The 26,676-nt window shown below is 48.0% G+C and overlaps 1 protein-coding gene and 1 long non-coding RNA gene across 6 annotated transcripts in view; one reads left to right on the forward strand and one right to left on the reverse strand.

Moving 5' to 3' along the window:
* Positions 1 to 9,547: 9,547 nt before the first annotated feature.
* LOC120866399 lies at positions 9,548 to 13,699 on the reverse strand. Its single transcript, XR_005721650.1, has 2 exons — positions 13,429 to 13,699; positions 9,548 to 12,861 (listed from the first exon to the last, which is right to left on the reverse strand). It is a non-coding gene; the product is annotated as an uncharacterized LOC120866399 (long non-coding RNA).
* A 100-nt stretch (positions 13,700 to 13,799) lies between these two features.
* The window catches only part of HNF1B (HNF1 homeobox B), a 62,860-nt gene continuing 49,983 nt past the window's right edge, over positions 13,800 to 26,676 (forward strand). For 2 of the 5 annotated variants that reach the window (XM_040244087.1, XM_040244088.1), the window contains exons 1-4: positions 13,804 to 14,323; positions 18,971 to 19,170; positions 23,906 to 24,092; positions 26,160 to 26,395. In XM_040244087.1, the coding sequence (XP_040100021.1) occupies positions 13,980 to 14,323; positions 18,971 to 19,170; positions 23,906 to 24,092; positions 26,160 to 26,395 (967 nt within the window). In that variant the 5' untranslated portion in view covers positions 13,804 to 13,979. Of the gene's footprint in view, positions 14,324 to 18,970; positions 19,171 to 23,827; positions 24,093 to 26,159; positions 26,396 to 26,676 lie in introns of all 5 variants that reach the window. The other 3 variants (XM_040244085.1, XM_040244089.1, XM_040244086.1) reach the window with 3 other exon arrangements.

Consider the following 26,676-nt stretch of genomic DNA (forward strand, 5'->3'; position numbering starts at 1 on the left):
GGGTAAAAAGTACGATTTCTTCACATATTAGCAAATCCGGCAGTAGCACTAAAGCAGCTTTGGACCGGGAGATAGGGAGAACGTCACGTGAAATCTCAGTATAGTGGTTAAAGTTTAGACCAAAGAAGCCAGGGTGGTAACCACAGGTTAGAAGTCCCAGGACCATCACCCAGCCTGACTACCTGCTTAACACCCACCGCTCCTGACTTTCGAAGAGTCGTCGTACAATCGTCTCTTCCTCTGTTCCACCTTCAAACCTTGTAAATTGAGAATTCTACTACTTTACCTCAGGTGATCACAGATTAGTCGGATCAACTACCTGTCATCAGAAGCAGGGAACAAAATAACCTTAATATATTATTTGTGACAATAGTAGCAATTAACATTTATGAAGGCTCTGTTTGTGACAACACTGTGCATTCTCTAAGCTAATCTGCACGAAAACTATGAATTTACACTTACCCATGTGGAACCTAGGTCCTAACTAGTACATCATTATAAATACATGAAACTTCTTTATGAATAATTGGTAGAATTTCCAGATTATACAAACCGTAAAAGATCATATTCTCTTGTTTTTTTAATAGTTTTGATTGCACATTCATTTTACTTTTGGCTGTGCTGGGTCTTCATCGCTGCAGGGCTTTTCTCTAGTTGTGGTGGGCAGGCTTCTCTTGTTGCAAAGCACTGGCTCAAACACGCGGGCATCAGTAGCTGTGTTCCACGAGCTTTGTTACTGCTCTGAGATGTGTGGGATCTTCCCAGACCAGGGACTGAACCCATGTCTCCTGCAGGTAGATTCCTATCCACTGTGCCACCAGGGAAGTCTCATATGATGTTAATTAGTAACTTGCATGTTTCTTCTCATCACTAATACTTGATTGGGAGTAATTCATAAGCTATTACTAGGGTCATACTATAAAAATGTTTGAAACTTTTTTCTCATTTAATCTATTGAAATCTCTCTAAATAAATAAGGATTTCAAAGTGTCCCCAGCAGCTATGATTATTGAAACTTGTACTTTTTCATTTTGCTTTAATTTTTTTTTACAATGATTATATATTCCAAGGACAAAAAAAAAATAAGAAAATTATTTTCGTTCTTGAAAAATTAAAAAAAAAAAAAGAATCTGCTACTGCATGGGCCTGTGGCAAAATATTGACATAAATCCATTATCACAATAAGTTAGTAATAATCATTTACACTTGCTTAAGAGCTGTATGGTTTGCAAAGCACTTTTGCATTTCTATGGCAGTTTAATCCTCACAGTCATCCTATATAATACGAAATATGATGCCCTCTCGCTGGGCAAGGCTGGCAGCATTACAGTTTGCATGACTCAAGGTCATTCGTTTCTATGAGGTGGAACTTCAACTTGGACACCTTGACTCGAAGTTCTTCACGTAATCCACCACCCCGGTATCTTCCTAATATTACCAATCCATGTGCCCTGGGTCCGAGATATTTTCTGGATACTGTTCTGTCACTTCTTCTTAAAGTTTGAAATATGAGTTTTCACTCCAAGGATCTACTGTTTTAAAAAGGGCATCTGTATTGTAACAGCTGCTCTCGATAGCTGGAGAGATAAAGATAACTTGTTCTTAGCTAGACCGTCTGCGGAAAGATGAAACACATGTTGTAAATAGGCATTTACCACCTCCTGGAAGGTCCTCCCCCACCTTCCCTGGTGGCAGACTTCCCTGAGCCCTGATTGCTCTCTCAGAGTCCAGGTCAAGGGAGAAAGTTCCAGAGAACAAGGATTAATGGTGTACCCATTTTCAGATGCAGAAACTGAGCTCCAGAGAGGTTAAGTCCTTTAGTCCCTTGCCACAGAATGGAATGGACATTCAGACCCAGCAATCTGTCCCCGCTGCCCGTGGGCTTAAAGTCTCCTCTGGACAGCATACAACAGAAAAGAGGGAACCAGCGACCTCGGTTTGGTTTTTTTAAAGTACACACACACACACACACACACAGAGCCCAGTGTGAGCATGCATGCAGGAAGCAGGTAAACTGAACAGCAGACGCTTAGAGAAAGAGACACTTGGGGATTGGGAAGCAGGGAGTGAACAGGTAAGAAAGGGGCCTCTCTTTGCTTTATCCAGTTTTGATTGTTTTCTGTTGTGCAGTGTCTGTTAGGTTCTTAAAAATTGTGGTAAAGCAAACAAAATGTATCGTCTTAACGTTCTTAAGTGTATATTTCAGTGGTAAGATGTGCATCACACGTGTCGTGTAACCATCACCACCATCTTTCTCTAGAGCGGTTTTCATCGGGCCAGACTGAAACTCTGCACCCATTACACAGTAACTACCCCTTCCCCACTTCCACCACCCCCACCCTGCCTTGAAACCATCACTGTAGTTTCTCTCTATATAAATTTGGTTGTTCCCAGTGTCTCCTCTGAGTGGACTCATACAGTATCTGTGCTCTTGGGACTGACTTCTTTCACTTAGCATAAGGTCCTCAAGGTTCACCTGGGTTGTAGCATTTGCCAGAATCCCCTTCCTGTTTCAGAGTTGGAAAATATTCCACTATATGTGGACACCGCATTTTGCTTACCCATCCATCTGCTCTGGCCACTTGGGTTACTTCCACACGTTAGCTGTTTTTTTCTTTGTCATCCTGCATGGTTTGTGGGATCTTAGTTTCCTGACCAGCCAGTGAACCTGGGCCCTCAGCAGTGAAAGCGCTGAGTTCTAACCACTGGACTGCCAGGGAACTGCCCACACTGCAGCTATTGCGAACAGTGCTGCTGTGAACTTTTGTGTGCGAATATCCCCACTTTCAGTTCTTTGGGGTATACCCCCTAAAAGTGGAATTGCTGGATCTTAGGCTGAAGTTTATTAGTTTTGTAACTTAGAAAACAAAAGTTGGTTTTGTTTTTTTTTAAGTGAATACTCACATAGATTAGAAAAAAATGTTTACTAACGAGCCGTGGGAGACCACGGTGAAAATGAAGAGCTTCGGGACCAGGGAGCGGGGCTGTTTGGACACCAGGAGCAGCCGGTCGGGCCATGCCGTTCCTGAGGGTAGGGCTGGTTTGGCAGCCCAGTACTGCGCTGCAACCCGGACCCAGCACCACACCTGTCTTCTCGTAGGTGCTCAGTACAGACCATTGTCCTCACGGGATGACTTCACCAGAGCGTCTTGGCAAGTGGTAGATGTCGGAGGAGACGAAAAGACGGCTTGGAAAAAGGTGACCGTGGAGGATGGGGCGTTGCCACCGGCTTCCGCCCTGTGTGGCCAGGCACTTCACTTCCTGAGACACCGTCCACCTTGACTCATCACAGGACTGTCGTGAAAATACACCATTCACTTATTCCTTCACCCAACAAGTATCACAGGCCTCCCAGGGCCAGGGCTAGATCAAATTTGAAACAGAGACATTTCTTTCAATAGATAATGCTCAGGTGTCCTCTGGTGTAATTTTGTAAAGTAATTTTGTACTCTTTGCTTCTTTTTTTGGTATTCTTTGATTCCAAAGAATATTCTTTTATTCCACACTGAAGTGCTCTCATCTCATTTCTCTTTTTTTTCTCTAAGTTTTGATTGTGGTAGAGTATACATAACTTAAGAATATACATAACTTTAAGTTAATATACATAACTTAAAATATACATAAATTTACAGTATTAATCATAAAGACTTTTTAATGTGGACCATTTTTAAAGCTTTTATTGAATTTGTTACAGGATTGCCTCTGTTTTACATTTTGGTTTTTTGGCTGCAAGGCATGTGGGATCTTAGCCCCCTTACCGGGGATTGAACCCACACCCCCTGCTTTGGAAAGCGAAGTTTTAACCACTGGACCACCAAGGAAGTTCCCTAATCATTTTAGTTATGACAAAATATGTGCTAGATTCCCTGTGTTATACTGTGTATCCTTATAGTTTAATTTCTGCCTGGTAGTTTCTGCCTCTTAATTCCCTGCCCCTTTATTGCTCCTTGGCTCTTCCATCTCTCCACTTGTAACCACTACTTTGTTCTCTGAATCAGTGAATCTGATTCTTTTTTGTTACATTCACTAGTTTTTGTAAGTTTCAAATCTATTTCTCTGTTTTTAAAAGCAAATCTCTTATATATATATAAAAAAAAAAAGTGATTCTCTAAGAGCTGCGGACATGCTTTTGTTCCGATGGCTCTATAACCCAGAAGGTCACCTCCCATGTCTTACGGGAGAGAACACGTGGGTCAGGAACTTCTGGGAAACCGCGGGTCCCTCTGCTCTCTGAAGAGCCCACTGGCTTTTCTAATCCGTAATGGTCACCTCCAGCTGCAAGGAGGAGTTAATGAGGTGTGTGGGACAGTGATGGGAAACGGTGAGCCTCTATATCACTCCTGACACCACTGCTGAGCGAGGCCCATGGAGGGGAACTAGCCATCGGGTGAGAGAGATGGACCAGAAAACAATATCCACTTCATTAGCCGGTGATTCTGAATGTGTGGAAAGAGGCCAAGGTCCAGCCCACAGACTGTGACGGAACATTCTTACCAGGCTAAGGTCTGGGCAAAGGCCGGGCGGGGAGAATGCATGCTGCCTCCGTCCAGCGGGATCTTGGGGACATTCCCCCTCACTCTCTGCCTCCCTCTCTCTGTCTCTCTCCCTCCCTGTTTATTTTTTATTTGCTATTTAATGCCTGATTCCCTGGGGGGATAGGGAAGATAACAGGTTACTGTCTGGAAACCCCAGCCTGTGACTCAGTACACACCTGGGCACACAGCCCACCGGTTGCCAGTTTCCCCCTTGCCCAGCCACTGGGCCAATGCACGATGCCCTCACTGAGGCTGTGGAAGTCAAGCCAAGCATCTCTTCCTCTAGGGCCTCAACTCCAACCCACAGCAGACAAACACTGTCGGCCTGGATCAGGGATGGCCACTGTCCTGTCCCTGCGGTGCCGTGGGGCTCCAGCATGCTCTCCCCACCTCTCTGTGCCCACACCAGGCTCCCTAAGGGTGTCGAGGACGGCGGTGGTTGCCAGGTGGGAGTTGGGAAGAAAGAAGACTGGTGGGGCCTGCAGCTGGAGCCCCAGACCACCCCCAGAAAGAATCCTCCCTGGGTCAGGGAGAGCCCCTGAAGTAGGAAATGGCAACCCACTCCAGTATGCTTGTCTGGAAAATTCCACAGACAGAGGAGCCTGGCAAGCTACAGTCCGTACAGGCCATGGGCTCACGAAGAGTCGGACACGACTGAGCGTGCACGCACAAGCACACATTGCCTAAGGAGAGAGCTTCAGACCCCGGGGCATGGCATCCAATGTTTTCTCATATCAGTCCTCCCTAACTTCCCAGCATCATCATTAGCAAGATCCCTCCATGGTCCAGACAACTCAGCTTGCCCTCTGCAGCCCCCATCACCTCCTCACCTACTTTCATGCCTGCAAGCCTTTGCTTAATAATTCTTTCTGCCTGAAATGTTCTCTGAGTTCTTGTCAAAATTCTACTTACCCTTCAAACGCTCTGAGTCCCCACAGAACTTGGCTGATTCCCCTAGTATTATTAGCATTTGCTTCTATTTATTTGTTGTGCCAAGTGGCTTGCATATGTATCTTTCCTGCCAAATTCTACACTGTTTTCCTTTTGACCGATGAGGAAACTGAGGTTCTGAGCAACAGCTTGCCCAGGGTCACATCTGGGAAGCAGTAGAGACAGGTTGCAAACTCAGATAAGCCTGATTCCAAGCCCTACCCTGAGTCCCCTATCTGTTGCTGCCTCTCGGCAAGTACAGAAAATGTGTGAAGCTAGGCAACACAAGATCTCACTGTAAATCTTGAGCTTTCTGAGCACAAATGGAGAAATCTAAAGGTAGAAGGAATAATTTTATCTCACAGGGCCGTTATAAAGAATAAAGGAGATGCTTTATGCGAAGCGATCAGCACCATGCTTATTGTAAAGCCTGTTCCACCCTGTCTAGCAATAGGAGTGAGTATATGAGGCTTCCCTGGTAGTCTAGTGGTTAAGACTCTGCTTCTACTGCAGAGGACACAGGTTAGATCACTGATCAGAAAACTAGGATCCCACAGGTTAGGTCACTGATCAGAAAAGTAGGATCCCACATGTCACACGGTATGGCCAAAAACAACATAAAATAATTCAACAAAGCATTTTTTTAAAAAAGAGAAGTGAGTGTATATGTGTCTATCTCTCCCATTATAAAACCAACTCTTTCAGAGCAGCAACAGAATCACATTCATCTCAGCACGACTAGACAGCTTCCGGAGTGCCCAGCATCCAGTAGGTGCTCAATAAATGTTTGTTGCATTGACTCAGCAGCCCTGTGTGCTCTTCACCCCCAGGCCTGGGAGCAGGGTCTGTGTCTAGTCACCTAGCATTAAAAAAGATCTTGCTCATCCCTTAGCTGAGGCCCAGTGGCCACTCATGCCTCAGATCATGTCACCGACCTCCTGAGCAGACACCACCCAGCAGAGCAGGGGCGTGTCCACCATGGAAGGAGAGGTGACACCGTTCCAGCTTTTCCACCACTTGAGCGTGACCTCAGGACTAGAATGGGGGGTAACTCTTTTTACCTTATCCCTAAATCTTGTATCTGTTCTGGACTGTGCCTTGTGCTAATCTCATCATTGTGCAAACACTATATTGTAGAGGGGACTGTAGAGTCCAGCTTCAGAAGACTTGGATCAACAGAGGGTGGTACTGGAACCTTCGGTGGGTCTTTCTTCCTCTATGAGCGTCGGTTTCCTTGTCTGCGAAGTGTTAATACTAACGCCTGCCTTGCCTTCTTTGCGAGACTGTTTTGAGGATCAAATGAAAGGAGAAAGCTCTTTGCACACCATAAAACACTGTACAAATGTTAGAGTTCTTTATGTGGCTGGAATCGCCTTAGACAGGAAAGACTTTGACCTCTCTCTCTCTAACACATCACAAGATTTCTCTGCCCTGAAACTGTTCAGGGTGCTTCGCTATGCTCTGTCTCTCCCATCCCGTTTGGGTTTGGAAGATGCAAAGGACCCAGAACGAAGGTACTTAATGGAGCACCAGGGAGTCCTCAGTTCAAGGCCAAGGTTCCACTCCTTAACCATTTGTGGGTCCTTGGGCCAGTATTTACCCTTTTAGAGCCTCTATTTCTTCATCATTAAAGCAGGACTGATGCTGCCTAGCTCACAGGTTTGCGGGAAGAATACAGAGGAGAGTACCACGAGGATCCCTCACTAACAATTCTTTGACTATTAATCTGAAAACAGATTCCAGGAAATCTTAGTAAAGGGTATTGCCTTTCTTTCTTTTCTGAACACTAGCCTGGCCCATACTGTTGATTCAATAAACACTTATACAGCCCCTGCTGTGTGCTGGGCCCCCTGCCAACCTCACTTTTCATGGGTGTAGTAGAAGGGCTAGATTATTGCTCTGGAGTGAAGGCTGTCTATGCCAGGTGTAGTATTTATTAGTTTAATATCATACTAGGTCGCTCGTTTTTTAATTTAATCTTTTACAAGCTCCTGGGAACACCCTATTTCTAAAAATGACCCGGCAAGAAGGAGGTGGGTTGTTGAATCAAATGAGAGAAATCTCCTCTACCCTTAGGAGTTTTCCTGGCAAAGATCATCTGATAGCAGCTTGTTTGGGGAAATAAAAGCACAGAGCTGGAAGGTATTTCTAGAAAGGAAGCTGAGGGCTAGGTGGTAGGATCTGACATTCTCCTGGAGCCATTTGTCCCAAGCTTGCAGTTGTCCCCGGAGGACTTCACAGGTAGTAGGCGCTTGATTGTGTTTGTCAGTGAACTTACCCTAGAAGTTGTGCTTTAGGAAAAGGGAAGGAAGGGATGCAGAAAGGAGCCCTTGAGTTGTGTGCTATGATTGAGAAAGCACTTCATTTGAAACCAAGTCCAAGCCCCCTACAAGGTGTTTTTCTGTGTTATCTAATTTAATCCTTCCAATAACCCTAGGAGATAGAAATTCCACTATTATCACCATTGACATATGGTGCTAATATGAAGACTCAAATTAAGTAACTTTCCCAAAGCCACACCCACAAACAGCTGCTCTATTCGACTCCAAACCCAGGATCTCCCCGGTGATCTGTGCTAGTATCTCCTGGGAAAGTCATTTCTCCTCCCTGAATCTGTTTCCTCATCCCAAAAACGAAGAAGTGAAGTGAGATGCCTCTCAGGTCTCTTTCGGATATATAGTTTTATCCAAGGTTCAGCAAAACTGTAGCCCACAGGCTAAATCCAGCCAGCCAATTGTTTTTTTGGTTTTGTTTTGCTGTGTCCTGCCTTGCCAGGTGGATTTTTAACCACTGGATCACCAGTGAAGTCCATCCAATTGCTTTTGTAAGTAGCTTTATTGGTACAGAGCCACACATTTCATTTGTGTACTGTCTACAACAGCAGAATTGAGCAGTTGTGACGAGACTATAAGCCTCAAAAGCCTAAAATACTTGCTAACACACTGATGTGCTCAGTCATGTCTGACCCTTTGTGACCCCACAGATGGTAGTCCACCCGGCTCCTCTGTCCATGGAATTTTCCAAGAAGGAATACTGGAGTGGGTTGCTATTTCCTACTCCAAGGGATCTTCCCAACCCAGGGATCGAACCCAAGTTCCTTGCATCTCCTGCACTGGCAGGTGGATTCTTTACCAGTGTGTTACAATCCAACCCTTTATGGGAAATGTTTGCCCACCCCTGAAATATGCTAGTCTGTAAGTTTCAATGGTAGTAAACCATACATGGCAAATGGGAAAGAATGTATAGGGCCATGCAGCAACTGTAAACAAGGGGCAGTAAGGAGGTGGCTGCCACTGTTTACGTTTGACGCTTTGGAATTATATACTTTTTACTAAGTTATCATTTGGGCTTCCCCAGTGGCTCAGACAGTGAAGAGTCTGCTTGAAATGCAGGAGACCCGGGTTCAATCCCTGGGTCAGGAAGATCACCTGGAGAAGGAAATGGCAACCCACTCCAGTATTCTTGCCTGGAAAAATCCCATGGATGGAGGAGCCTGGTGGGCTACAGTCCATGGGGTTGCAAAGAGTCAGACACGACTGAGTAGCTAACATCAACAAAGTTTTAATTTATAGCAACATCCACAAATCCTAAGTGTGTAGCCTGATGATGTATCCACCACCCTGATCAAGATAGAGAACTTCCCCAGTATCCCAGAAAGCTCCCTCATTACTCATCCCTGTGAATACATCCCCCAAAGTAACCTCAATTTTTTTTAAGAGGACCATTGTAAAAGTCTTCATTGAATTTGTTACAGTGTTGCTTCTGTTTTGTTTCTTTCTTTCTTTTTTTTTTTTTTTGACCATGAGGCATGTGGGATCTTAGCTCTCCAACCAGGGATCAAACCTGCACCCGCTGCATTGGAAGGCGAAGTTTTAACCACTGGACCGCCAGAGAAGTCCCAAGTAGCCTCAAATTTAGCCTCTATCACCATGGATTAGTTTTTCCTGCTTTTTAACTTCACATAAGTGGAGTTGTGCATTATACACCCATTTGGGTCTGGGAAAGGTATTTAAACTACAACTTCCTTGCTGACAACTAGGAAAATCAGGTATAAATAAGGACACAAAAATCACTCTTAATGGTATTGTGGAGGAATGATTACTTGCTCATTTATTCAACAAGGTTTTATTGAGCATCTTCCATGGATCAGACATCTCTCCGGATATTGAAGTGTAAGTCACGAGACAGTCTCCATCTTCTTGGAGTTTACTTTCCATGGTGTCCCATGCCTAGTACTACTCAGAATTCCAGGCTGAGCTCATGTATCATCTGCCCAAAAGTCTGGAAATGGACAACAGGGTCATTCTGGAATTTCAAATCACGGAAAAGATAGGGAACTTAAACGGCCATTCAGACCAAGTGGGCATCTTTCAAAAGCAGAATCAGAGAAGGTGCCCAGCCAAGCCTTTAGGGGAGGTGAAGAGTTATCCAGAAAAGAGTTTTGTATCCAGAGATGGAAACTCCAGCTCTAATGACACAGTCTAGAATGCTCTCTAGGCTGCAAAGCTGCTCTCTTAACAATAAGGCTTCCAACCAGTTTCAGACTAGGATAGGGTGGTATTCATGCTTAACTCTAGAGATGCTTTCGTTTTGAGACTTTCTAGAGACTCCCGAATCAATGTGGAGAGGGGAGCATCAAAGAACAGAGAGGACTGGGTTCTCCCAGATGTAAGCAAATCAGGGGAACCGTGGAAAGTAGGAAGTCTGTGTGCACAAGCTCAGGAAAGCAGGGTCACCCAGGCTGTGAGTTAGGGAGAGACTGAGTCCATGGGAACCACAAGTGCCATTCTGTGAAATTTCCAAGATGGTGCCCAGAAAACTTTCATAGACTAATGAGCCAACTGGATTTTAAATTATCTTGGATCATGGACTACATTTCCCATAGAAAAATCTTGGGACGTGAACGAGTGGATTCATTGAGTAGAAGAACCTAATCTGGTCTCCTTAAATTCGGTAACTCAAAAAAAAAAAAAAAAAGCTGGGAATAAAAGAGCCCCAGAAGATCAGCTGCCTTACTTCTTTGCATGTTTTCATGATGGGCTGTCTCTTTCTAAACAGGTCAGACACTTGAACCTGCAGTTACTAACTCATTATTTTTTTACCGTCACAAAAAAACAGTAGAGTATTAGGATCATTTTCCCCCTAAGGAAACTGAGGCTCAGAAGCTTATGTGATGCAAGCTTATCCAAGTTGCACAGCTGGTTAAGCAGATTGCAGAACCCACATTTAGGTCTGTTTGATGCCAACATCTGCTCTCTATTCTCTGCTGTGGATTCACAGCAGAATCCCCCCTTTCAACTTCGCATCTCCCAACACAGTAAAACTGGAGCCCTTTCTCTTTCTTCCTAAAGCCCTACTCAAAAATCCTGAGCCCCAATCTCAACCCTTCTATTAACTTATTACAGTAGCTCCAGGCCATCTCTTTAAAATGTCCTACATCTCCTTTTCCAGTTCTTTAAAACGGGGCTACTGTGTCAGTCCATCATTACTTTATCCTGTGTGAAGCATAAACAGGAGCATTTCAGCTATGTTCTGGCTTCCTCTGTTCGGAGGAAGCCTAACCAAAGTGTTTTTTGAGATGATTCATTTGGTGAGCATTTGTGACCCACATTCCGAAGGACCCTCTGCTGGGATCCTTACACTTTTCTTTCTAAATTTCCATATGAAGAGATAGATAATGGGTCTGCCCACAGAATAGCTGCAGTTACTTGGTGAGCACCCATATTGCACCAGGTAGTATATATAGATACTTGAGCAAGAGGGTTACAGGAAGCTGCTGACTTTGAATAGCCAGATTACCTGGACACGCCTAGGAAATTTCCCTGTGCTCTGGGCAACTTTCTGTGTGTTTCCATTGGCTGGGGTAGGGGGGAAGAATGGGTTTGCTGACATCTGAATTTTGAGAGATAGGGAAGCTTGAGAGTCAGACTGGGCACACAGCAGTCGGAACTACAAATCAAAGCTTTGTTGTTAAAAGGGAAGTGATGGCTGGTTTTTTAATGGGTTTTCCCAGCTAAACACAGAAACTGATCTTCATTACACTTGACTGCTTCTATCATGATAGCAAGTGAGGGACAGAGAAAAAGCGATTGTTCTCCAGGGACATTTACTCTGAACACTTCATTATCCCTGCTGAGGGGAGCTGGGGAGGCAAAAAAATGTTCTCCCATTGGGCTGAACTGTGAGGGGCAAGGAGGTGCCATATGTCACAACAAACTCCAAGACAAGAAGGTGGAATGAAGAGACCTCCTTTCTATAAACTTCTTACCCCTTTCTCGGGGAAAGACATTGAGATGCTGTAAAGGTCACCCAGAGCTCCGTGCACACAACCACCCCTTTCTCGTGGGTGGTCCAGGAGTGCAGAGCAAACCCTGTAATTTAAAAAGTCAACCTAGGTCCTTAGCGGGGCTTCCCTGGTGGCTCAGTGGTAAAGATTCCACCTGCCAATGCAGCAGACGTGGGTTCCATCCCTGAGTGGGGAAAAAATCCCCTGGAGAAGGAAATGGCTACCCACTCCAGTATTCTTGCCTGGGAAATCCCATGGACAGAGGAGCCTGGTAGGGCTACTGTCCATGGGATCGCAAAAGAGTGGGAGACGATGTAGGGACTAAACAACAACAAGCTCCTTAGCAGCCCGACTTGGATCAACCACATCTGAGTTTCAGCCCTGGTACCTGACCCAAGCAAACAGATCTGATGACCCTCCCCATTCCCACCTCTACTCCTGCTGAAATTCTCCTCTTCCTCCTAACTGTCTTTAAAAGGTGGGAAAGTAGGGAGACTTTGCTTAGAAGCTCTTTTGCAAATGCCCTGTTCATTCTGAATGTTTGTCCCTAAGCTCCCAGTCCCTCCAAGCCCAACGCTGAATTTGCTTGGTTCTGAGAATCCTGAACCTCCCTAGGGGCTGCTAGATTTTACTACTAGGAACCGACTGCCTGCCTTCTCAGAAAAGTATGAACACTGATCCTGGAATACAGGGTTTCACAGGTGGGCTCATTCAATGTACACAATGCCGCATCCTCTGGGCTTTAGGTTTCAGTATTTCTTAGGTGATGAACCTGAGGCTTAGAGAGGGGAAGGAGGTGTCCTCTGCCCCAGGAACTATGGGACTGTGAGCCATGGGTCCTAAAAAGCCCCTGCTGCCCTGGATCTTCTGCAGGTCCTGGGCAGCCTGGAGTCGGAGCGCCTCGGGCAGATGCAGGTGAAACTCGGATAGCGCTGAGAGGTTGGTTCCCGGCTTCCTTCCTGGACCGGGCCGGCGTGAACAATCACTTCTGTCCCTCGCTGGCTTGGTCGGCCCCTTCCCAACTAGGCGTGGGAGTCGCCAGCCACCGCCGCCTTGACCTCGCGTCCACAGAGATCAGTCTCTGGCCCTGGGAACTGCTATGTCCTGGAGCTGCGAATAAAGCAGAAATCAGTGCGCCCAGAAGACGTGCGGCTTCAACTGTCCAGCCAGCTTTCACTGCCAGAAAGGAGGCCCCGCAATCCCAGTTTTGCCCCGAAAGCGCGCTTTGATATTCTGGGTTTTAAAGCCCAGGGGCCCGGGCGCCCAGCTGCCCGCGGCTTGGCCAGGCTGGGTGCCGGTGCGGCCCCGCTGCACCCAGTTAGTCGGCGCCTCCTCTTCCCAAGGGTTCTCCCGGCCTCCTTCCCACTGGCCTACGCTCTGGGGCCGACAGTTCTGCAAATCCAAGCCGCCAGCCCCGGCGCCCGAAGGCATGGGGTCGGCAGAGCGGTAACCCTGGTAGAACTCAGTGCCCGCCACCCACCCCGCATTCCACACTCACCCCCGCCCAACACGCCCCTCTTTCCCCGGGTCTCCGCGTCCACTCCCTTGAGGTCAGTTTCTTCCTCCGCTCGCCCGGCTCTCCGGGCCCACCACTTGCACGTTGGTCGGGACGCGTACGAGGGTCCCGCTCCTCCGTCTCCTTCTCCCAAGAGCATCCCAGCTTCCTCCAACCCTCACCTGAGTCCCCGAGCACAGTTTCTCCTTCTCTCCGGACTTAAAGCCGGACCCGCAGCGGGTGGAAAAGTCCCGGCGCCTTGCACACCAGGCTGCAAGCTACTTGTTTAACGAGTCCAAAGGTCAGCTGAAGTTTGGCTGATACACGGAAGCGGTACACGAATCTCTTCAGCCCCCCGGCGTGAATACCCTGGACCCTAGCGTCCCGGCTCCCGGCTCGGGTCTCGGGCTCTCGGGTCTGCCTGTCACACTCTCACTCTCTCGGTTCCCCTCCCCCGCGGCCCCCCCACCCCGACCATTTGCATCTTGCCGAAAGCCGGGCCCTCCCCGCTAATTTGCATATCTTATATGGCCTAATGGTGGCGATCATGGCAAGTTAGAAGTTTTCTGACTCCTCTCGGAGGAGACTCCGGGACCCCGGGGAGTAACAGGTGTCTGGAGGCTGAAGGGTGGGGGGGTTCCTGGACTTGGGGTTACCTTGTGAAACTCCCCTCCACCCTCTCTCGCACCCACCCGCCCGCCCCCTCACCCCCTTCTTTCTCTGTCCTTGGAAAATGGTGTCCAAGCTCACGTCGCTCCAGCAAGAACTCCTGAGCGCCCTGCTGAGCTCCGGGGTCACCAAGGAGGTGTTGATCCAGGCCTTGGAAGAGTTGCTGCCGTCCCCGAGTTTCGGGGTGAAGCTGGAGACGCTGCCCCTGTCCCCTGGGAGCGGGGCCGAGCCGGACACCAAGCCGGTCTTCCATACTCTGACGAACGGCCACGCCAAGGGCCGCCTGTCCGGAGACGAGGGCTCCGAAGACGGGGACGACTATGACACCCCTCCCATCCTCAAGGAGCTGCAAGCGCTCAACACCGAGGAGGCGGCGGAGCAGCGGGCGGAGGTGGACCGCATGCTCAGGTAGGCGCGGGCCGAGGTGCGGAGGGGTGCGCCTGAACACCCGGAGCCCCGGGCCCCGTGGCTGAGCCACACGGCTCCCGACTGCTGTTGCCAAGCCTGGTTCCCACCAGAGAAGTCCCCGGGGGCCGCTCCGCTTCTCTTCCAACACCTGGACCCCTCCCAGCCCCTCAATCGGACGGCCCGAGCCCCGAAACTTCGTGAATTCCTGCCCAGCCCAGCGCCCGGGACCGGCGGGGCCCTCCCGGCTGTGTTTGGGTTCGGCCTGGGAGAACCGAGCTTGCAAAGCCCTTGCCCATGCGGCCGAAGGTGCGAATGGGCGCACTGAAACCTCGGCGATTTCCAAGTGCCGAGGCTCTGGGCCCTCAGGAACCCCAGGCCACAAGCAGTTCTCCCGGGGAGCCGCATCTGCGGAACCGGCCTGGGGAGCCGCGTCCTGCGGCTCTCTGCAGAGGGACCGGCGGCTCCGGGGCTGGGATCTGGGGGGCGCCTTCTCCGATGGGCGCTCTCATCTGCAGCGCCCGCGCAAGCCCCCGAGGTTATCCGGGATCCCCAAAGCCCGTTTAGATCTGAGAAAGGAAACGCTTGCACGTTGTCGGGTTGGAGTGGACTCGCAAGGGGCAATGAAACCGCGTCTCTAGCAAGCGAGGGATCAGTGCGTTCAAGCCTCCAGTTCGCCGTGGATTTGGTGGGAGAAAGGAGGGCGTTCCCGGATCTCGCCGCTGACACCCCGGCATCCCCGGGGAATCCAGGCAGGCCGGTTGCCCAGCGGCCTGTCTCCCGGCCCCGGGTGGTTTGCTAAGCCTTTCTGAGCGGCCTAGGGCTTTGACAGCTTGTTACTGTCGCTCCCAGCCAGGCTACTCTGGGACCGAGACCCTCGCTTGGCCTCGGACCCTCCAGCGCCGCAGTCCCCAGGCAAGGCCAGGGCCGGAGTCGCGCCCGGGACCGGGGCAACCCGGGTCACCCGCCCGCAGTGGCCGTTTAGGATGCGATATGACCTTGCATTTGAATTTGCTACCTGGGGACCCGGCGGCTTACTCTCTAGCAAAACAATCAGGGGAATTTCTAGATTTTTTTTTTTTTTCTAACTTCCCGAAAGTCTGTTGCTACAGTTAGTAGGGTTTGAGGTTCTTTCTTGCCTAGCGGTTGCCCCCTTGGCGGCTGTTTCTCCCCGGCCCGGGCTAGGGGTGCAGGAAGGTGAGAGGGGTCAGAAGAGAGCGGCTGGGGCGCCGGGGCGGCCCGGAGATTGACCCTGGGCCGGGAGGAACCGCCGATGTCCGGCCGCCCGGCACCGGGGCCCGCGGGGCCTAGGCCCATCCGCCTGGCCGCAGGCACCCGTCTTCCAACGGGGTTTTGGAAGAAGAACCTGGGGCGTCCCTGGACACCCAGCCCCGCGCCGGGTTAGACGTGGCAGAGATGTAATATAAACTGAAGCACGTGGAGTTAGGGTGTTATTAATTTATTTCTATAAATCATCAACAGAAAGATACACAAGAAGTCGTGATTAGGTTGAACGGAGAGGCGGGTTATTCATTGGTGAAGTTGTAAACGCGGCTTCGAGAGGGAAGGAAAGCAGAAAGCGGCCGCGCGGGGCTGTTCGCGGCTCTCAGCGCACACGCACCGGGCTGCCCGGCTCTCCCAGGAGAGCCCCCGCGCCGCCCCGCGCCCCGCGCCCGACCCGGGCTGCCCCGGAGGTCGCCGACACCGCAGGCCCGGCGGGCACCGAGCCAGGCCCGGCCCTGGGCTCCGGACCTCAGCGCTCTTCGCTGCGCAGAGCTCCGGGCTCCAGGGGGCGGAGAGCCAGGCTAGGGGGCCCAAGACCCCCACCGGGGGCGGGGGTGGGGAACACACAGGACAGGCCCTAAGGTTTCTCCTCCTTTCCCCAGCGGCTGCTAACTTCCCTCCCCCACCTTCAGGAGTGGTCAGACTTGATTAAAGTAATTTTTCAAGAAATCGCTAGCGGTCCCCAGGTCACTGCGCAGTTGGCTGCTACACGCCAGAGGCGCGCACTCCCCTTTTGGTCCACCCTGCTCCGCTAAGGCGGAAAGAAAAGAACAGGACGAGTCACTTTGGGGAGCGGCTGGCCGCTCTTCCCATCTCCAAGAAAACAGAAACGAGGAAAGCGGGTCCGGGCTGCGCGCTGCCGGTTCCGGCCCCGGCTTTAGGCTGGCGCGCGCGGTGAAAAGTTGGAAAGTTGGTTGCTCCCCAAGAAGCCCCAGTGGAGGCTTCTTAACGAAGAAATCGCGGCGATCGGAGCCGGGGTCCAGGGCCTCTCGGTTCGTGTTTGGAAAGGAGCGTGCTGGGCCGACCAGGCGGGCGCCGAGGTCGGGCGCTTGACACCTGCGTCCTGAGGACAATGCCGGGCGCCCTTCTCCCGATCCGTGTGTTTACCGGGGTTGCGAGCCCCAGATCACTGGCTGTATTTTTAAATTTCAAAACCCAACCGACCCTTGGGGCCCTTCCCGGTGAATGCATGAGAATTCTGTGGTCTGAGCTATAAAGGTGTAACTACGCCATCTTATCCCCAGCTCTGGTCTTTAATGCGAGCTGAAAGATTTGCTATCGTTTACATAGTTTCCCTGGCCTTTTGTTTTTTGTTTTAAACCTTTCCAGTCGTTAAGCTAATTCACTTTTTCCACGGAATTATTTGCTCTTAGAACATTACACTATTTCAGTTAGGTTTCTTAAACACAAAAAGTAAATACTAGTAAAAAATTTTAACAAAATCAAAAATGTTAAAGAATCTGTCGAAGCAGCATTACCTTTAAAAACCCAAATACTTTTTCTAACTTTCGAAGCTATTGTTGGTATCTGTTGAAAGTGTTTTTTTACCCTAAAAATACTGTTGCAAGTATTTAGCAGAAATAAACTTTTAAAATGAGTGCTGATGTTTACCCGGGCATGTTCAAAATGTTACATTACTTTCCTCTTACTCAAGGTGAATTATCCATATTTGAAATGGACGCAGTTCCTAATTTTTTGTTCCTGTTTTTACTTAAATATTGTTGTATTACTTGGAAGTACCTTTATAAATACTTGAGATATTAGGAAGTACCTTTATAAATACTTGAGATATTAACCTATATGTAATTTTGAGTTTGAATTTATCAAAAACATCTCTATCAAAACTTGTGTTCTCATAAATTTAATATCAAAGACTTGCTAAAATAATCCCAATTTTGCAAATGCTTACAAAAATCTGTTTAATTACTAGGTTAAAAAAATTCATGACACAAATGTGATTTTAGTTGACAGACATCATCTAGAAATAAATCACTTATTTCATCTTCAACTGTATCTGTTTTTTTGCCCTCTGTTTTGCCCTTTGAAATTTTGCTTATTGTTACCTCTGAACCTAATTATTCCCTTCATTTTTTTCATGTTTTATCAGGCTGTTATATACATCAACATACCATAAGGGGATGCTGGGGTTTTTTAAGTTAATGATGTAGCTGCCTTAAACAAATAATATATATGGATATGCTGCTTCATGAATATCTTTGTTCTATATTGTGCACTCTTCTCTTAACTTTTGTTTTCAATTAGATCGCTCACTTTTAAGCCACCTATTCAATAAGCAAGAAAAGATATTGGCAAAGTTGAAAACATTTGGAATAAATTCAGAGGCACTAATACATTGTTCTAAAGAAGTTTTTTTTTATTACCTGTTTTATGAATGAAATGAACTTAAACAAAAAGTTTAAGTTCTTACCCGAACCTTGGAAATTTATGAGAAAGATTAATTTCCAGACACTCTTACCCTATCCGAGGAGACATGTAAGAATACATGAAAGAAAGATACACAGTAAGAATAAGTAAGAAATAAAGTAAGAATACCCAGAAAGAAAGTGGCATTTGGAATCATTCACATCTTATTCAGAAATTGAAATTATCCCTCTGTCTGTGTGGTCTTATTTGGGAGGTGGGGCTGTGAAGAATTTTTTGATTTAATTTTATTTGCCTCGCGTCAGTGCAGTGATTCCTCAGCCCCCCAGGGGAGGAACATCATTTCTTAAGTTTTCTGAAACTCTGAAAACTATTTAACATTTGGCTAAGACGTCCTCCTTGCTTCTCCAGAGGTGGTCACTTATGTTTTACTGCCATTTTATACGCAAGAAGCAGAGACGCCCATCCCAAAGGGAGGTGATGTGGGAGAAGTCCAGGTGAATCTAGAGATGCTACCTCCTGTTGTGGGAATCAACCAGCCTAGTTACAAGTGAACGACCCTGCTCTCTGGTGTGCCTCTTCCTTTAAAATCTCTCACATTCCAGGAAAGTGAAGGAAAGCAAAATAAACAAAAACAAACAAAAACGTAAAACTAAAAGAAACACCCAGGAACTTTTCTTTCTGCTTCCAGAGAGGGAGAGTGCTGGGCTTGCTTTCCTATTACTGAAGCAAGGCAATCATCTTCCTCTTTATCCTCCCGATCTCAGTTGAAAGAGATGGAGTACACTATATGGGAGCTTTCATCCCCTCTTTTGTCCAGGCTCTATTTCGGCCTCGCCTCTCTCTCCAGGATGAAACTTGGGCAGGAGGAGAAATAGGGGAAGGTCAGAGTTTTGCACAGAGTTTAAGTAAAACCTCTAGAAAGAGGATATTTGTCCCCGACCTCTTCCACCAGCATCCTAACCCTCTGCTTAATCTGCCTAGCGAGGACCCGTGGAGGGCTGCCAAAATGATCAAGGGCTACATGCAACAGCATAATATCCCTCAAAGGGAAGTGGTGGATGTCACCGGCCTGAACCAATCACACCTCTCCCAGCATCTCAACAAAGGCACCCCCATGAAGACCCAGAAGCGCGCCGCCCTGTACACCTGGTACGTCCGAAAGCAGCGGGAGATCCTCCGACGTAAGTGCTTTCAACCTGCCTCTGCCTCAGCCAAGACTGACCTTTGCCCTAACTCTGACCCCTGTGGGATGCCTCAGTTTCCTTCTCATCAACAAGGTCTGCGTGGTACTTGGCAAATATAAGGAAGCTGTCAGGTGGATTTGACTGCCCTGCAATGAGTTGGCTTATGTCGTTTTCTTCTCCCGAGATGCCCTAGTCCCCAGACAGTTGATCTGACAAGCCCATCCGTGTGTGTAGCACACCTTGAATATTTTGGTCCCTGCTTCCAACATCTTTCTCTCTGAAACCAAGTAGGTAACAGCAGAATATTGAACCCGAAGTAAGCCAAGCATCTTCTCGCTGGATCAGACTTCCCAAGGAAGACATTTAGTAGCAATCAATAATATCGATCACTACAATTGTTATTTTCCTTCTCTCTTGAAGAGTATAAAAAATAGAAGGCATTCGTACATATAGATATGTTAGGAACTTGACCCTGTTGTTTGGGAGGATGGGGGGCGGGGTGTACAACTGAGTTCTGAAGCAACTTAAGAAGCTTACTCACATTTGCCAAAATCCGTAGAGCTTTGAGACCCCAGTTGGTGAGGCTGTCAGAGGAAGAATCTGCTTCTGGCCAAGGCAGGACTCAGTAAAACCATCTGCATCTGCAACTCTGAGTGATGAATTCTTATCCTTCCCATTGTCTTTCCAAAATTTCTTTTCTGTCCCAAGATTTCTTCCACACAATAACCCTGAGACACTTTTGTTTGGAAGGCTAGGGAAGTTTGAACTGCGTTTGAATGATAAGAGTATCAGTGACCTAGTGTTTTTATTTTAGGAAAATTGTACTTTTACATTATATTTGGATTATTTCAATCCAGCCCTTTTTCTAGGAAAATTTTATGTAAGTTTTCGCTCTTCCCACATACTCTTCTCTGGGCTGTGGGCTTCTCTGTCTTTGTTAAGATACGAGTTTCCACCACTTTCTGGGCTGAGTGTTTCCCATCTTACTAGAGGACTACTTCTAAAAATCACTCTTGTTTTCTGTCACACGCTGCCCTGAAGTGATGGTTTCAGTATTTATTGTCTCAATGTCCATGGGCTGGAAAGGCCTTCAAAATGCAAGGAAAGGGTTAGGGGTTCACCTTATATTGCAGTGATTTGCCCTTTTGCTTGTAGCATTAGATAAGTTGGAGCTTCCCTGGTGGTTAGATAAGTAGATTATAAGAAGCACAGTGAGAGCTCTTTGCTACTGAGAGGAAGAGGCCCCTTTTAAACTCTGGGGTGAGCCACCATCCACGGTGACTATGTCTTTAAGAATTTGTGTGTCTGACATGAAGCAACTCTCTGTAATTCCTGTAAAGCCCAAGAAAAATTTTCAGGAGCTGTAGTCTCCAAAGGCCAGAGAACCCTTGGGATGCGCTTTGACTCCAATCCAAGCCTCAGGCATCATCTCCCATTTAAGTTGCCTCTCTGTGTTCTGTGAGATTTCCCTCAGAAAGATGGAGGCAGGAAAGATCAACCAAAAACTTCTAAAAGATAGAAGTCCCAGAAAGGTTCTCAAGATGCTTGAGAATGACATTTTGCAAAAATGTATGACCATCTCTGCAAAGGATTTTTCAGTTATTGTTATTATTGTTTTAAAGTCCCATGAGACAGAAAGCTTAAGAAGCATCCCTTCATTCTGTAAATATTATATGGGCACTTATGAGGTGCCAAGTACTTGCTGGGCTGTGAGATACACAGGTTCTTTTCTCCAGGGACTTACAACCTAGTGAGGAAGATGAGATGTTTGAATAAATAATGACAGCTTTCTAAGAGCTGTTATAAAAGTGTACACAAGGGACAGCCAGAGGAATTGCTAAATTGCCTAGAGACATCATGGAGGGCTTCCTGGAGGAGGTGTCATTTGAACCAATTCTTGAAGGTTAAATATAAGATATACTAGCACTGGATAAAAAATAGGAAGAGAGATGAATAAAAGAAGGACACAAGTGGACAAGTAACAAGTGGCAAGTAGTAAGAGAGAATCTCGAGAATAAAAAAGACACATGATAACAAATATTAATAAGAAGCTAAAAGTAATAAATGGTAATATTCATGAGCCTATCTTCACAGATAGAATCTCCTTGTCCAGACTGGCTCTTGAGCCTGTAAAGAGGTTACTGATGCCATCTTCTCCACATTAATTTTTATGGGCAACAAACATTTTCTGTGCATCACCCCCTGCCCTCCTGCCATTAATCTGGAAAGAAGTAGGGGAGAGTTGGTGGTGGGTGGAGAATGTGTGGGAGTATGGTTCTTCAAAAAGGGCAGCCAACAGCCAGAGGCGGCCCCTACTCTGTGGGCAGCCGTGAGTGTGTCTCACACCCACCACAGGCAGAACTTCAGGAGTAGGTCCTGTTACCTCCATCCAAGGCCAGTTGGAAGGTTTTCTGGGTGTGTGCTTTGGGTTTGTTTTTAGTGAGAGGTGATGTATATGGGACATCACCATCAAGGGTTGTGAGTTCAGTATCTACAGGCGAGGTTCACATCCTGGCTCCTGCCCCTGCCTCTAATTGGTCTGAACCTCAAATTTCTTCATCTGTAAAATGGAGATAACAATTCTTCCTAAGAGAGGTGTGAGAGTTAGTTGAAGGGATAGATTTGGAGGACTTTGTATAATAACCTCACTATAGAAATGGTTCATTACATGTTCACTGTGATGACAGGTTATCTCTTCACTTCAAATGAGGAACCTTGTATTGATCCTGGGTCCTTGCGATTATCCGTAGTGGCTTGGGCTGTTATTCACGACAACTCCACAGGACCACAGGGAGGAGAGGAGACACTGAGACAGACATCCACTGAGCAGGGGGCTTCCTTCTCTCCCTCTGATTGTCCCAAACTCCCTGCACTTAGATGGCTGCCGTGAAGACCAAATAATACGGGAATTGTAAAAGCGCTTTGAAAAGTAGAACTTCCCTGGGAATTTGGATGATCCTCATTGTCATCACCATCATCCCGACCAGGGGCGTATGTTCTAAAAGACTCTTTAGGGCCCGTAAGTCCTCACCAGGCCCATTCCACAGGCAGAGAAGCTAAGGGACCAGGAATTGTATAACTTGCCTGGGACCCTCATTATCCCATAGAGTCGGTGACTTCCTGCTAGTAGATATGGCAGAGATACTCTCAGGTATCTAAAGGAATTATTGGGAACCAGTGAAAACAGAGCCCAAAGTGGCCTGAGAATCTTCCAAAGTGGATGGGGCTCCAATCAAAGGTTCCAGTGGCATGTTCTGTCTGTCTACCAAGGACACAGCTCGTTAACTCGGCTGATCAACAACTAGTTAAACAAAGGCCAGCACTACTTGTATCGGGGGTCTAGGCTTGTTAGGGACCCACCACTACTTGATGGGCCAAAATGGAAACGGATCTTTAGATCTTGGCAAGTTCCCTATTGCTGGAGGTAGGTAGGTGGAAGGCCACATGGTAGGGTGTTATGCAGAGCATTCAAGCTGTGGCCTGACTTTGGACCTTGAGAGTTTTCTGAGACGTGCAGGGATGACTCCAGGAACCAAGAAAGAAAAACATCAAGGTCCAGAACATGGGGACCAGGAGTTAGGAAATGAATCTGTTATGGGTCCTCACTCAGCAGGGTGCTTGGCCTCTCTGTTTGTTCATCTGTAAAATGGAGTTGATACCATGATGAGCTCCGCTTCATGCAGATGTAAGGAAAAAAACGAGGAGGCTGCCTCTTCCATGAGTGAATATCAAATCTCATGGCAGCCACAGAGGCTAGGGGACCACCACTGGGTGATCTGTCATCTTTCATTCATTCAATCAAAATATATTGAGGGTCATGATATGCCTGGGTCCTGGGAAATGGACTGTCAGAGGGCTCCATACCAGCTATATTTACTTGTCTCCAATTCTTAAAACTCCATTCTTAAGAAAGTCCTGTGTTTGCCATCTCTTGCACTTCCCATCTTTCAAATGTGTGGGCAGGTGTGTAAGATCTTTCCCTCTTGGGCTGTTCCCCTCATAAATGGACCCCTGTACACACACACACACACACACACACATACACCTTTGCCTTTGAGATGATTGAACTCTAAAGAGCGGCTTCTTCTTTTTCCAATACAAAGGTTCAGTTATATTTATTTCAAAGCAGTAGTCAAAAGGTTTGGGGTTTGGGGTTTTTCAAAGAGCATAACATAATGTGGATCCCTAGGATCTATGAGTGGAGAGAGCTATTTTCAGCCTCTGAACATTTTGTCTAAGTGCAAACTGTACCTTTTAGCATTTTTCCCTCTAGACCTGAGACTTGGTGGAACTCATCTCCTTGACATCAAAACACAAGACTTCAGGATTCAGAGTGTTGCTTCATGTCTGAGAGCCAGTGAGCCAATGAAGTAATAATAATAATAAATTTTCCTGAGAACAATGGTCAGCCACGTTTGAGCTCCTCCAAAGAAAGGAAAGGGGTTGGTTTTGGTGGAGCCAACAGAAATGGGCAGTGAGGGGCCTGGGGTGAGCCTGCCCCCACCCCTGTATTCCCACCTATAGTTAACAGCAGACCCCAAAGCTCAGGGGAGAGACATAAAGGTATTTTTGTCCATTGATCTGTCTGTCTGTCTGTCTGATCTGCTGAGTGAAGGCTACAGACCCTATCAAATCTACTCCTTTCTCTTTTCAGAATTCAACCAGACAGTCCAGAGTTCTGGAAATTTGACAGACAAAAGCAGTCAGGATCAGCTGCTGTTTCTCTTTCCAGAGTTCAGTCAACAGAGCCAGGGGCCTGGGCAGTCCGATGACGCCTGCTCTGAGCCCACCAACAAGAAGATGCGTCGCAACCGGTTCAAATGGGGGCCCGCGTCCCAGCAAATCTTGTACCAGGCCTACGACCGGCAAAAGAACCCCAGCAAGGAAGAGAGGGAGGCCTTAGTGGAGGAATGCAACAGGTAACGCCACCGGAAGCTCCCCCAGAGCAGGCGGGCGAGCACAGGGACCTGAGCTCCATCCCCTCGGTCCTGCAATGTTGAGACGCTAGTGGTGCTGTGCTGAGTCGCTCAGTCGGATCCGACTCTTTGCCACCCCATGGACTGTAGCCCGCCAGGCTCCTCTGTCCATGGGGATTCTCCAGGCAAGAATATTGGAGTGGGTTGCCATGCCCTCCTCCAGGGGATCTTCCCCACTCAGGGATTGAACCCAGGTCTCCCACATTGCAGGCGGATTCGTTACCGTCTGAGCCACCAGGGAAGCCCACTTATCCAGCTAAATGTGGCTAAATCGGGCTTTCCCAAAGTGTGTCCCGCAGAACCCTCATTTCAAGTAATTAATAAATCAGTCTGAGAACCATCATCTGTATACTTTCTCTTAGTGAGTCACAATGTGCATTCCTATATTAAAGGCTCTGAGAAGTCCTGCAGTCAAGAAACGCACTTCACTTTGCTGAACTGATTGTTAACCAGAGGATGTCTTTCCGTGGCATAGCCCTATGAACTGTTATCCCAGGGAATGATGGAGAATGATGGTCTAAAATATGCCAGTGAAGGGAGAACCATGCATTTGATCCCCCTACAGACCAAGGGAAAGCTATTCCTTAGCTGCAGACTGGCTTTGGACGAGACCAAATGTTGGTTCAAAGGGAAACTTAGCAAGACAGCCAGAATTGGTCAGAATTCCCTCCACTCTGCCCACACTGATTAGAGTTGGTTTTGTAGAGTTCATTTGTTTTTAATGACATGGCATTTTTTTAAGCTTTTATTTTGTATTAGGGTATAGCCGATTAACGAACAACGTTGTGATGGTTTCAGGTGAACAGTGAAGGGACTCAGCCATACATATATACGTGTATCCATTCTCCCCCAAACTCCCCTCCCACCCAGGCCATCACATTTTAAAGAAAACTATTAGAAAATCCTCTAAATATCCTTTAGCTTCATTCCTGCCCCATCTTCTCTGATTCCAACCTTCACTTAAAAAAAAAAATCTGCTCTTTGCTTTGGCCAAGACCTGTGGGTTCTCTCTGTCTCTGGGCTGGACCAGCTCTGGCAGGGAGATGATGCAGCTAGGGAAGTCTGGCAGGCGCCTGGGGAGGTGAAACCATCTGCCCAGATGTGTCACAGAGTCCTCATCTGTGCTCTGGCCCCCACTGATGAGAGGGAAGACCCCCAGTATCCAGTGGTGTCTAAGAATCTCCCTCACGCCTGGCTCTGGGGTTTCCTCAGCGATGATGACTGGAGACCAGCTGTCTCTGCTGGTCTCGGCTGTCTCTGCTGTGTCCTCATTCATACCTCACCCAGCCTGCCGTTTGGAAGGGTTTCCTATTGTGTGGAATCTGGCTTTCATGGCACCCTTGCGGGGTGTCCAAACTCTGGAAGACCAGAAGTCATTTCAGAGTGCTATGGAGGGGCTCAGACTAGGCCAGCAAAGGAAATGGTCTTTTGTAGGACAGGAAAAATAGTCACATACGGTGTCAGGAGGCTCACCTGGACCTTCCACCTGAGATGTCTGTCCCTCACCTTCCTCTCTTGTTCAGAAGCCACACCAAAGGCTAAGCCCCAAACTTCTGGGGCAGTGAGCCTGCTCAGAACCTGGGTTCTACCCTGCTCCAGCCACCCAGCCATCTCATCAGATAACTACCCAGGCTGTCCATTTCTCAGGCTTCCCATACTCTATCCTTGGCTGCTTCACACTGCTTGCCAGCACCTACCCCCTCCATGATAATATGCATATGAGCTCAGTCACTCACTCGTGTCCAACTCTTTGTGACCCCACGGACTCTATGTACCTCCCTAGGCTCCTCTGTCCATGGGATTTCCCAGGCAAGAATACTAAAGTGACTTGTCATTCCCTTCTCCCCGGGATCTTCCTGACCCAGAGATCGAACCTGAGTCTCCTATCGGACAGGCAGATTCTTTAACCACTGAGCCACCAGGGAAGCCCCCTGCTATCACGTACCTGGGGCGAAATGCTCTGGGGCCCGACCACCCTGACTTACCATCTCCCCTCTCTCCTGTTCTCAGGGCAGAATGTTTGCAGCGAGGCGTCTCCCCCTCCAAAGCCCACGGCCTGGGCTCCAACCTGGTCACTGAGGTCCGCGTCTACAACTGGTTCGCAAACCGCAGGAAGGAGGAGGCGTTCCGGCAGAAGCTGGCCATGGACGCCTACAGCTCCAGCCAGACGCACGGCCTGAACACGCTGCTATCCCACGGCTCCCCCCACCACCAACCCAGTACCTCCCCTCCAAACAAGCTGCCAGGTAAGCAGGGCCCAGCCCCACCGCTTGGCAACCCGACCTTCCAGCTTCTCCCCCAGGGGTCTCATGATGTCTCAGAAGAGGACATGCTTTGGGACGGTCCTAGGGCTGACTTCCTTCTGCTGCTGAAATGTTCTCATGAGAGCTGCATGCAGCTGTGGCCAGATTTCCTCTGCATCCTTGCTCAGCCTCCAGGGAGCCCTGCTCCCCATTCTTCTCCAGGCTCTTTTCGTGTGCGTGTGTGTGTGTGTGTGTGTGTGTGTGTGTGTGTGTGTGTGTGTGTG

This window comes from Oryx dammah, unplaced genomic scaffold (assembly GCF_014754425.2).
Source record: "Oryx dammah isolate SB20612 unplaced genomic scaffold, SCBI_Odam_1.1 HiC_scaffold_8, whole genome shotgun sequence".
NCBI classification, from domain to species: Eukaryota; Metazoa; Chordata; class Mammalia; order Artiodactyla; family Bovidae; genus Oryx; species Oryx dammah.